Here is a 12,935-nt window from a genome sequence, read left to right on the forward strand (position 1 = left end):
TCAGGTAAGAAATTGAGAATCGGTGCTATGTGCATTTCCTACCATGTTGTCAATGTGTACAACTTGATAAGAAAAGTAGCTTGAATTTGTATTTTTGCATAATTCATTCAATGAGTATAAGTATTTCATAAACTGAACATACGTACCCAGTACCACCAAGGCATGTACTGACTGTGATGAGATGGCATCACCCTGCTGCCATATTACAATTGTGCATGTTACAACAGAAAGAAACAGACCAAATGGAACAGTCAACCATGCAACTGCCATAAGTTGCTTGCTCTCACTTGTTAACCTTGAACCTTCTGACCTGTCAATGTCAAAAGATGAATTGAAAAAAACTGATCTGGTATATCACAGAACAAGGATACTTATGCTTATATCTTCTCTTCTTGCTTTAAGTCTCAATATTTCAACTGATTAATTATGGCAGTGAGTTCCTTGGAGAGCAACGAGAGAGTGTGGAAGCAGACAGTTAAACTGCAAGACTGGGAAAGGATAAAGTCTTGTGAATATGCTCTCTGCTTATAGCCAAGAGCAGGTCAACATTGACATCTTATCCCCACTTCAATTAACAGCATATTTTGATGAGATTGACAATCCCGAATGATGTTTATCCAGAAGATATAGTTCTAGCTATATCATCTACTTCTCTAAATACAATATCTCGAGTACCTATGATGTGACTATCAGCTAATGTGCAGTATTGGATAATGAATGAAATGTTTTTTAATTTCTCATCCATTCAATTATTTTTTCTTGAAAAAAAAACAAGGTGAAGGCATTTGGATTAGCCAAAAAAACAGGTTCTTACTAATCACAAACATTTACTTAAGATATTGACAGAAAAAAATAATCGATTCCTTCTAGAACATGATTTTTTCGTAAGTCGATATCTTGTTTTATAAGCTATTAGTAACCTTTCAGCGAATGTTTCGCAAATTAATTTGAGGTTTGTCACAACTCAAGAGAAAAATATTATACTTTTTGGCAAATTTTGTGAATCTTATTGGCCTAATTTGTTTTGCTTTGACACTTAAATATATCCTTAAGAATTAATGCATTGGAGTGTGAGCTAGATCCACCAAAGCATTCAGCAAGATGGCATTATCATTAAAATTTCATGCAATGTACACGTGTAGGTTAAAAGATTAGAAAACACATATCTTTGCATAGAAGTCTCAGATTGGTATTCTGCTATTCTTTCTATATTATACTCGAAAAGAGCTTTCATATGATACCCCATATGGTCCCGAAATTTTAGCAAGTCTTAAAGTTCTAGGAGCCTCAGGATGGCCTAAAAATGCAAACCTTTCAGCAAGTGTTTCGCAAATTGATTTCAGGTCTGTCACAACTCAACAGAAAACAAACATCCTTTTAGCAAATTTTGCGAATCTAATTGGCCTAATTTTGTTTTGCTTTGACACTTAAATATATCTTTAACGATTAATGCATTGGAGTGTGAGCTAGATTTGCCAAGGCATTATTTTAAAAACTTTGTGCAATGTACACATGTAGGTTAAAAGCCTAGAAAACACATATCTTTGCATAGAAGTCTCAGATTGGTATTCTACTATTCTTTCTATATTATACTCAAAAAGAGCTTTCATATGATACCCCATAAGGTCCCCAAATTTTAGCAAGTCTTAAAGTTCTAGGAGCCTCAGAATGGCCTAAAAATGCAAACCCTTCAGCAAGTGTTTCGCAAATTGATTTGAGGTTTGTCACAACACAACAGAAAACAAACATCCTTTTGGCAAATTTTGTGAATCTAATTTGTTTTGCTTTGACACTTATATCTTTAACGATTAGTGCATTGGAGTGTGAGCTAGATCCACCAAAACAGTCGGCAAGATGGCATTATTACAAAAACTTTATGCAATGTACACATGTAGGTTAAAAGCTTAGAAAACACAAATCTTTTCATAGAAGTCTCAGATTGGTTTTCTGCTATTCTTTCTATATTATACTCAAAAAGAGCTCTCATATGATAACTATCCGGTCCCCAAATTTCAGCAAATCTTTGAGTTCTAGGAGCCTAAGAATGACCTGAAAATGCAACCCCTAAAAAAATACATACTAGAGATGTTTTGAAAAAGTAAGTTTGTGTCCTGTTAGTTCTTGCTGAATTTGGTTGTTTCTATTCTTGACAATTTTCAACCAAAGAAGGAAGACCTTGAAGAGGGGACAAGTAAAGTGTCACAACACTTGTTATTCGAGCTTCCAAGCTTCCCTCAACTTGTCCCACTCCATGAGATGTGGCTGCTACTCCACTTTCGCTCTTTAACAGCTGAAGTTCGTCCCAAATTTTGTCATAGCCACCTCCCTCTTCATCTTCCGTCTATTCCTTAATTCACTTTCAGCACCTCCTTTGAAGCACTTCTACTTCTCTTCTTGCACTTTGGGCTATGAAGAAAGTCATGCAAATCTATCATTTTACAATCATGGAGAACAGTTGATCTTCCCTCTCACCATAAAAGTGATTGATCAAACAACGAATATGTATGTGAGCAATAAGTGCATTTTTACATCAATTGGATGATCTATAAAAGAACTCCTCATTCTTGTTAGTAGTGTGATTTCATCCATGCCTTTTCTATGTGTCATCTCCTTGTTGCAAGCCTCTACAAGAGTCAAATGGGGACACTTGGCACTCAAACACTGTCTACCTTGTCATTTTTGCTCGTCTATGTCCAACTAGGCCTAGCTTTAACTGTCCCCAGTAATGTAGATGTGTCTGTCCATTTTTAGAGACTGCCCATGTGGCAATTATGCACGTCACCCAGATTTTAGCTGGAGGGTCCATCCAGTATTAAGGTCAGACCAGTTCCCTACTTTCCACCCATTTATAGGTGACAGAAATTTAGCACTCTCTCATTCATTCTTCATCACCATCTTCAGCATTTTCCTCGTAGCTCTAATCCTACTGTTCTCTCCTAAACCCTCAGTGTTGTTCAGCAACTAAAATTAAGGCAAGCATAATTAAAAGAAATAACCAAATAATCTTTTCTAAACCCGTCTTCTCACCTCCAAAGCTTGGGACACCATCACCTTGGAGGAACTTATGTCTATGATTAAGCAAGATGCATGACATAAAGACATTGGTACCGGTCAAGCCAAAACCGTGCTTTTGCAGCTAGGATGTCTCAAGGGAATGGCAATCAAATGCAAAAGAAACGCAAGAAACAAAAGAAAGAGCAAAAGAAGGAGAAGGACAAGAAGTCCAAGGGGAATCACAAGTGGCCCCATTGTGAGGAAGGTACACACCCCAAAAAGAAATGTTGAAAGAAGTACCCCCATCTTCGACCTAGAGAGAACAATGGTGCCCAAGATTTGCTGCATCCCAATGCTTCTTGCCAAGGGTTGCCATGTATCTGCTAACCACTCCCACTGCAAAGGCAGTGTCAGGATGTGTAGCAACCATAGCATACATCAAACTACCAATATCTAAAGCATATGGTATCTTAGCCATTTCAGCCTTCTCATCATCAGATATAGGGCTGTCCTCTGCACTGAGTTTCGCATATGGAGGCAATGGAACCCCAATTGTTTTCCCCCCCTCCATATTGAAACACTGCAAAACCTTGGAGATATACTCCTACTGAGATAGATAGAGTAAGCCTATCGACCTATCTTTGAGTATTCGTATGCCAAGAATGTGATTTGCATCACCAACATCCTTCATGTCAAAGCTGCCATGAAGACTTTGCTTCAATGAATCCAAGGCATGAGTATCCCTGCCAGCAATCAGCATGTCATCAACATACAAAACCAAGATAATCAGGCAGCCATCTCCTACATTCTTGGTATACAAGCAGTGATCCACTTGACTTCTATGAAAGCCTTGGGACTGCATGAATGTATCAAACTTATGATACCATTCTCTAAGTGCTTGTTTCAGCCCATACAAACTCCTTTTGAGTTCACATACCATTTTTTCTTTCCCTTGTTCAACAAATCCTTCATGCTGCTGCATATATATGTCTTCATACAGATCACCATGTAAAAACACAGTCTTTACATCCATCTGTATGAGCTCCATATCCTCAACTGCAACCAAGCCCAAAATGGTTCTCAATGTAGTCATCTTGACTATAAGAGAGAAAATCTCATCAAAGTCAATTCCATGCTCCTGCTTGTATCCCTTTGCAACCAATCTTGCTTTGTACTTTGGTGAGGAACAAGAAGTGACCTTCATCTTGTAAACCCATTTGCATGGAAGTATTTTTTGCCCCTTAGGCAACTACATCAAGTCCCAAGTGCCATTTTTCTCAAGAGATTCCATCTTTGATAACATGGCTTTATACCATTTCTTGTTGTCCTATCTGTCCATTGCTTCCTTGAAGCAAGACGCTTCACCATCGTCTGTCAACATGACATAATCAGCCACATTGTTTGCACCAGGAACAAATCTGTCAGGTTGTCTAGTAGCCCTAGACGATCTCCTAACCCAATGGTCATTGTTTCTTGGCTGTTCTTGCAAATTTCCATTTTCAGCATGCTCTCTTGGCATTTCAACCTACAAATCAGTATTAACAGCTTAGTGTCCTAGCTGTTCCTGCACATGTAGTGGCTCATTATCATGGGCAATACTTGGCTGATCATTTCCAACATCATTTTCTGCATTTACAAGTTCATTTACAAAGCAGGTATTTGCTGTTGTACAGTGGGCACATTTTGCTGTCCAAAAGGTATTTCTTCTCGGAATACAACCCTATGGACCTCCTCAATCATTTCGGGTTGTTTGTGCGGGGGATCTTCTCGGAAGATAACGTCATTGCTACGTACTACTTTCTTTTTCTCAGAATCCCACAATTTATACTCCATTTCAACCTCGTCACCATATCCTAGGAAAATGAATTTACAGGACTTTGGCTCAAGTTTACTGCGTTTTTCTTTACGAATGTGCACAAAAGCCTCACAACCAAACACTTTCACATGAGCATATGAAGGTGGCTTGCCCGACCACGCTTCTTGAGGAACTCCCCCCCCCCCCCCCCAAAAGACCTGTTTGGTGACCGATTAATTAAGTGAACGGCTGTTATAACAACCTCTATCCAAAAACCATGGGGTAATGCAACATGAGACAGCATCGTACAGACCTTATCCTGTATAGTCCAATTCGTACGCTCTACAACTCCATTTTGGAGCGGATTATAAGGGGCAGTGAGCTCCCTCTTTATCCTTTTGCTATAACAAAATGCCTGAAAGGCCTTGGACACATATTCCCCACCATTATCAGAGCAAAGACACTTAAGTGTTTTATCTATCTGATTTTCAGCCAATACCAAGAATTTTTTAAACTTGTCAAGCACTTCATCCTTGCTACGAATAGGGTAAACCCATATCTTCCGTGTAGCATCATCAATAAAGGTGACAAAATATTTCTTTTCCCCTAAAGATAATTCTAGCATTTGACATACATCCGAATGTACTAACTCTCGAGAAGAAGATTTCAAAGAAAGAGACTTTTTATGAGACGTCTATGCATGTTTGCCATAAATACAATGATCACAATGCTCAAAATCAGTATAACGAAGACAAGGCAAGTAACCCAAACGAGAAAGCACTTTCATTCCTGTTTAACTCATGTGTCTCGACATGCCATGCCACAAAGTGACACTTGGCTGCTCGGTCACGGCAACAACATGGTCATGCATACTAGATACATGAAGTGGATACAAAGTATAACTCTTGCAACCTCTGGCAATCACTCTTAATCCCTTACAGATCTTCCATTTTCCATCACCAAAGGTGGTATGAAAACCATCATCATCTAGCTGTCCTGTGCTATAGTACATGCCGTACATGTTGAAGTGTAAAGACAGAGTGATGCTGGAACTATAACTACACACTGCCAATACTTGCAATCTCACATGCATAGTTGTCCCCAAGATGGACAGCACCATGTCGACCCCCTGTATAGGCGGAGAACCACTCACGATGAGGGGTGACATGAAAAGAAACACCTAAATCGAGAATCCAGGTATGCATGTCATCATCTGTATCTGCAAGTAAAGCATGTGCACCAAAGTGTGAAGAGACAAAGAGTACGTCACTCCGACTATCACTGTCATGAGTGACTACATTCACCTCTTCAATTTTTACACTGCTCTTCTTAGGCTGATTGTCCTTCTTCTCTTCCTTGCTATCATCTATCTTCTTATCTTTTTCTTTCTCTTTCTTCCATTTGTAGCAATCACGTTTAAAGTGACCCTTCTTGCCACAATGATAACATTCAACATCTTTGCCACATGATTTATTACGTCCCTTGATATCATATTTGCCCTTTTGTTGTGATCTGCCCCTAGTATGCAAAGCATTGGAAGACTTGTTGGATGTATTATTCTACGGATTCATCTCTTTCATAAGGAGAGCACTCTCTATATCAACATACAAAAGAATCACATTAGAATTACTCATAGCAGTTCTGAATGTATCCCAACTCTCTCGTAGAGTGCAAGGCAAGAAAGTAGCCTTAAATTCCTCATCAATCATGAACTTCAAGGCAACCAGCTGGCTGAAAATGGAGTTAAACTCACTCAAGTGAGTAGACATTCCCGTACCCTCTTTCATATGCAAATCCATAAGCTTTTTCAGCCAATACACTTTGCTGCAGCACTCTTTTGTGCGTACACTTCTTCCAGTCAAGTCCATATAGCATATGCAAAATCCAAACCTTCAATGTTGAACAGCAAGGCATCAGAAATCGATAGCTCTATGGTTGAGTGTGCAAGCTCATTTAACTTATCCCAATCGTCTTGTTCCATGTCCGCGGGCTTTGCCCCTTTGGTTTTGATCAGTTGTGCCTGCTTCTTTTGCAACAGGATATTGTAGCACTGCTTTTGCCAAACTGCAAAGTTATGTGCGCCTTCAAGCTTCTTTATGTGCATCAGATTACTGCTGTCATTGCTGCCAGCCATGATTTTCAGCCCAAATGTGACCAGAAAACAGCAAATGCAGGCCCAAAACTGTCACCCAAGTGACCAAGGTACAAATAAGTACCAGCAGTAAATGACCACTTAGAAGCACAGATTTCAGACCTGTAATTAAATTTTCAGAAGCACCAAACCATGTGCTACAGCATTATCCAACTGATTACAGCTGTTCCAAGGGCATATGCATCACATTACATGAGAAATCCCAAAATTTAGCTGCAATTTCTGTTGTACATGTACCCATGGGCATAAAATTTGACACGAACGGCCAAAAGCTCCAAAATTTTGTGCTCAAAGCATCAACCACACATCTGCATTTTCTCTATTATGCATAGAACATGCCAATTTTTGCCAAAATAGAGCAATTTCAGCAAAAGCCCCAAATTTTACTAACCAATCTGTCCTAATTGTATTAATACATGTTCCCGAAAGCATAAACCGGGTAAAATCAGCAAAATTTCACAAAATTTTGCAAAAGCCCCAAATTTTTCATGTCATCAAAATGTGCACCAATGTCAGGAAGTCTGACTCGGATGAATAGAATTTCACCAATACGATAAAAGCCCCAAATTTTATAGGTCCAATGTTGAGAAATTTCACTCACATGAGCAAAATTTCAATAATTTTGGCGAAATCCCCAATTCAAAAGCACACAATGTCTGCAATTTCTGACGCAGATGCTTCAATTTTGCATGAGCAGTACTCAGTCTCGAGAAGCCCTAAATTTATGGGCCAAAATTGCACAAATCTGACCTTTGGTGCTTGTGCGCGCGAACCCTGATTGGAGAAAGAAGTTTGAAAAAAGATTTTTTTCTGAAGAGAAAAAGAATTTTTGAATGACGGGTCAATTGACCCGTCAAGCCTGTCCTTGCTTCGTTGGTCCTGGCCCCGTCACGCACTCGCCCCGCTGGTCCCGTCCCCGTCGCGCACCAACAGCCGTCGCCCGTCGCGCGCTGGACTGTCCAACGCCGAGTACTGCTACCCGCTGGTCCACGCTGGACCAATCGCCTGGTCTTGCCCGTGTCGCTGGCCATCTCAGACTGTTTCCTTTGCTCACGAGCCTGTCTACCGCAACCGACTGCTCGATTGAGACAACTCCTACTCGTGGAGTCCACCTCAGACTCCTGCAACACCTGAGCTATCTCTTGCCAGCTCTCTTACCAGTTTGTAGTGACGGGTCTGGCACGGAGATCGAGACAGTCGGTTGTTACGCGTAGTGAGAGACAAAGAGAGTGAGATAGAGCAGAGTAGAGAGTGAGAACGTTTTTAGGTACAATGACGAGTGTGTACCTTTAGGTTTTTAGATAGATATATATGTGTAAGTACAAGTGCTAAGGGTGTGTTCACACCCGAGCACATATAAAGGCACGAGGCCTTTATTCCCAACAATCAAAGCTAGGTCTAAAGATAGTTAGGCCTTTATCTAAAAGCTCAACATCAAAAACAAGAATTCTCAAAGGAAAGATGACTTCAAACACTTCCTTGTCACTTCAATGGCCAATCTCCAAAGCACCCTATGCCAAAAACTAAGGAAGAGTGGGCTTCACAACTTGCTCTACAAGATTCCAATACTAACAAAGAAACCTCTAACTATTGTAACCCTTATACCAACCATTTGAGATCTCACAAGTTGTGTTGAAAGTGGATGCAACAATGCAAGCATAGAAGATTGTTGTAATGGACTACACAATACAAGAGAAAACAAAAGAACACTACAAAGAGAGAACTCAGAGATATACTCGAGAAACGAAATCCATACACAAAACATGAGATTGTCACGTACAACAATGAGTCGCTCGCTGCATGGGCACTAGCACTGGCTCCCTCTCTTCAAGGGAACCTACATTGGAATCTGCTATTGATGAATTACAGATTGTGGAGGAGGGAGCCTAAAACCGTAGGCCAAAATAATGCAATAAATGCATCAAGCCGCTAGTCGGCCAACAATAAATGCCATAAATCACAAAATAATGACCAATTTAAAAATGTCTAAAAACATATATAATATTTGGCCCACTAAATCACATCTCCAAACTCACTCATGCACTGACTAGACTACTAACACTCTCTCAGATGATGGGTAATCTAATAGAATACAATGATACAATGATGATAACTCATCATAGTCCATACAACAAAGACCACTCAAATAGGACCATGGATACCCGAGTAGTGGGTGATCAAGCCACCACCAAGGTGCCTCAGAGAGAACATGATGTCAATGTCAATCATACCAGAACCTGAAAATAGAGGAGAATCATAGTACCGCTCTATGTTTGTCAACAATGCCTCGCATAAGCATACATGACCACCCTATAAAAACACCTCTCAATAGATGTAATCATGGATTCCCCGCCTTCAACCAATACCACCAAGTTGTTCCCTAATGTAAGCTCGAACTAGGAATCCCAACTCCAAGATTTCAAAACCCACCAAACTTCAATCAATGCATCAAGGAAGTCCCTCTTTGGAGCCTATGCACCTTATATAGATGAGGCACATTTACCCAACCTCACCACCTTCTCACACTTCCTCTCTGGGCACCGGAGAAGTGTGAAGGATAACCCCATCACCTGTACTAGAAAGCAACAAAAGGAGGGGCTGACTTCCCTCGACTTGAAGAAGATGACCCTATCTACACCTTGGCCTTCACTTGGGCTACAACATCAAATTCAGAGTCGAAGGAGGAGGATGACTCAACGAAGAAGTATGTATCCTATGTCTTCTTCTTCTTCTTTTTCTTCCTTGAAGACACTAACTCTTTGCAATCCTTATGAAAATGTCCCTTTTTACCATAGTGATAACACTAGGCCTTCAATTGTTTCTTTCTATTGCCCATCTTTGAAGCTACAAATGTCTCATTAGATCCACCATACGAAGATGGAAGCCTCCCTTGTATCGGCAAAGATGCCTCGTGCTCAAGCAACATCAAGGAAATATGTGCAAATCTCATAGGCATCGATGATGTCTGGGCCCACAAAGCATTGGCTACTCCATCAAACTCTGGATGGGAGTTTATGGAGCACAATCTCCACAAGATGAGCCTTGGAAAGAGAAAACTACATGTGACGACACTAATCATGTGCCTTTGTAACATAAAGCAAGAATAACTAGATAGTATCCTTCGGCTTGAAATTCATGTGATGCAGCTATCCATAGAGGGTAACTAGACACATGGTCAATGGAGCCTTGTACAACATCTGAAACTTTTCCCAAATTGTTAAATCTCTCCTACAAGGGGTGACCACCGGTAGAGCCTCTTAAGAGATACAACAAAGAAGAGCACAATATGCATGGGCATCGTGGGAATCCCATGCAAGTACAGTTTCCTCATGGTTGTCTTGGTCCCAATCATGTGGAAGAGAAGTGGGAGGCTCATGACATTCAATAGCTCTAGAAACAATGTACCACAATCGCTTCTGCACAAAGCATGCTTTCATAACAGCACTCCAAATTAAAGTAATCAAGGCCGTAAATTTGTCATTAGTAGAACAATAGGGAGGAACCATTTGGAGAGGATAGGAAAAGAAGATTAAGAATAGAAAGAGAGAGAGAGGGGGGGGGGAGAGGGAGAGGACAACCAAGCAAAACACAGATTATACAAAGTACGAGTCCAAGCGCAATGTCAGGGAAAATTGATCAAAAAACGTCTACAAAATCTAGAAGAATTAAGAGGACAACAGCCATCAGCCACAAATATAGGCAAACAACACTATCGCTCAGCCTACAAGAGCACAAAATGCTGCAAACGCAAATGCTGCAGATCAAAACACAGATAGAGAAGCATTAAATGCAGTCACCAGCATTAAAATATTGAGAAAATCAGAAAATACAGGCACAAGCATAAAAACACGGAGATTTGAAGGCTGAAAAGTCCAAAAACTGGTCGCCCAAGCTGCAGCAAACAGGGGAAAGCAGATCAGCACCAGAAAGGTGGAAGGGAAAACTGTCCACAACAGAAAACAGCACCCAGAGCCCAAACACGAACATCTGATACTATGTCAAACCCCAATCCTAAGATTTGATACCATGTTAGAGGTGGATACAGCAATGGAAGTGTAGAAGACTGCTGTAATACTGCACAATGTGAGAGAAAAGAGAGAACAAAGGAAAACAAAAGAACGCTGCAAAGGGAGAACTCAGAGATATGCTCAAGAAATGGAATCCATACACCAAACATGAGACAATCGCATACAACTGTGTGTCATTGGCTGCATGGGCACTCGCACCGGCTCCCCTCTCTAGTGGGCCCTACATTGGAATTTGTAGATGATGAACTACAGATTGTGGAGGAGGGAGCCTGACTATATAGGCCAAAAATATTGCAATAAATGCATCAGGTCTGCTAGTCAGCCAGCCATAAATGCCATAAATCACATAATAATGACCAATCAAAAATGCCTGAAAACATCTATAATGACTCGCCCATTGAATCACATACCCAAACTCACTCTAAGCTAACTAGACTGTTAACAAGCTGAATATGACTTAATTCTTATGCATCGAGCCTAGCAAGCCATGGAAGGTAAATATGACTCTTTCCTTTTAAATGTTGTGCATAATTTGAAGATGTTGCGAGATCATTGGAGCCTCCATCAAGGATGGGCTTTGTTATTGGAGAAAGAAACACCGAGTATGTTCAGTTCTTTCAACATGATCCGTCTACTCCAATGCAAGGTACACACATTTCTACTTTTGTCCCTTCTTCTTTTTCTTATACTCTTACATCTATGCAAGATTTTGGAGCCGGTTATGAAGATAAATTTCCCTTTGTTGACTATGGGATACATCCTCAAGACAACCAATTCTTGTATATTAGTATATGTAGAGGCAATTATGAAAATCAGGTACTTCTTCTAGCTTTCCTTCTTTGAGTTGTGCTTCTCATAGTCAATCTAATGTTGTATTTCATCTTCCTTTCCTTCTGCGTCTACATTTTAATTTCCATCATTTAATTCACAAAATCAATCAAATGTATTCACTCCATCTATACCATCATTTCAAATCGCACCCATCCTGCCCTTTTCTTCCACTACTTCCACATCCACATTCACATTGTTTCACCACACACCACATTGGAAGGATTTTCAAACATAAGCACTTCGCTTCCTTTTAGGTCTTCAGCTTTCGCTTATCCACCTGGTAGAGGTGCACTGGTCGTGGAGGCTTGTCATCCAAACCGAGCACTTTCGGGACATCCTTCACATGGATTACCTATTTGCATATTCCTCCTCCAAAGTGTTGACCATATGGTGTTACAGTTTGCCATCATGGCAATTCCTAGTAGACCTTTTGGTTATGTCCATGTGCCTCAGCCAACAATTGGCAAGGATATCAAGTTCCAATGCCTCCTCCTACAGCGCCCTGTGGAAAGCCACATCCTATTCCTACCTATCCATACCCAATCTCAATTCAAAACAGATGGCAAAATGTATCCAAGAAAAACAGGCACTACCAATACTGTCAAAAGGTTGGCCATTTTGGCGACAAGTGTCGCTCGAAGATCAAAGACACACAATCCAAACAAAAATAAAATCAAACCCCTGCCCTCAATCTCAACTCCAGAGGACATGTTTGACTCGTCTACTAGACCATCAATGGACCTTTGCCTTCAAGCACCCCTCATCTCTATGGGCCATCCAATTTTGCAAGCTTGGTCCACAAACGCAAGTTACCCCTTGATGACGTGAGTGCATAGGCCTACCAAGCACACCTCATCTCTATAGACCATCCAATTTTGCAAGCTTGGTCCACATATGCAAGTTACCCCTTGATGACGTGAGTGCATAGGCCTACCCTACCTAACCTAGTGGCTCTCCAACTACTTGGATTATGGACAGTGGAGGCACACATCACATGACCTTGCCAGATGACTTGTTCGCCGAGAATGTTAGATGAAGAAATAACTCCTCAATCAAGATATAGAATCTTAGTCACGTCAAATTTGATATTGACACAAGCCCTAGTTTCCGCCTATGGACTGAGATTGTTAAGATT

General features: G+C 40.6%; 1 protein-coding gene across 4 annotated transcripts in view; it reads right to left on the bottom strand.

Moving 5' to 3' along the window:
• LOC148011687 (lipid transporter) overlaps window positions 1–12,935 on the bottom strand; it is a 104,695-nt gene that overhangs the window by 58,369 nt on the left and 33,391 nt on the right. For 3 of the 4 annotated variants that reach the window (XM_087670257.1, XM_087670258.1, XM_087670259.1), the window contains one exon: window positions 147–310. In XM_087670257.1, coding sequence (XP_087526383.1) covers window positions 147–310 — 164 coding nt within the window. Of the gene's footprint in view, window positions 1–146; window positions 311–1,311; window positions 1,346–12,935 lie in introns of all 4 variants that reach the window. The other variant, XM_087670261.1, reaches the window with a different exon arrangement.

This window comes from Lygodium microphyllum, chromosome 28, assembly GCF_053477565.2.
Source record: "Lygodium microphyllum isolate KBCC chromosome 28, Lygodium_microphyllum_v1.1.10, whole genome shotgun sequence".
Classification (NCBI taxonomy): Eukaryota; Viridiplantae; Streptophyta; class Polypodiopsida; order Schizaeales; family Lygodiaceae; genus Lygodium; species Lygodium microphyllum.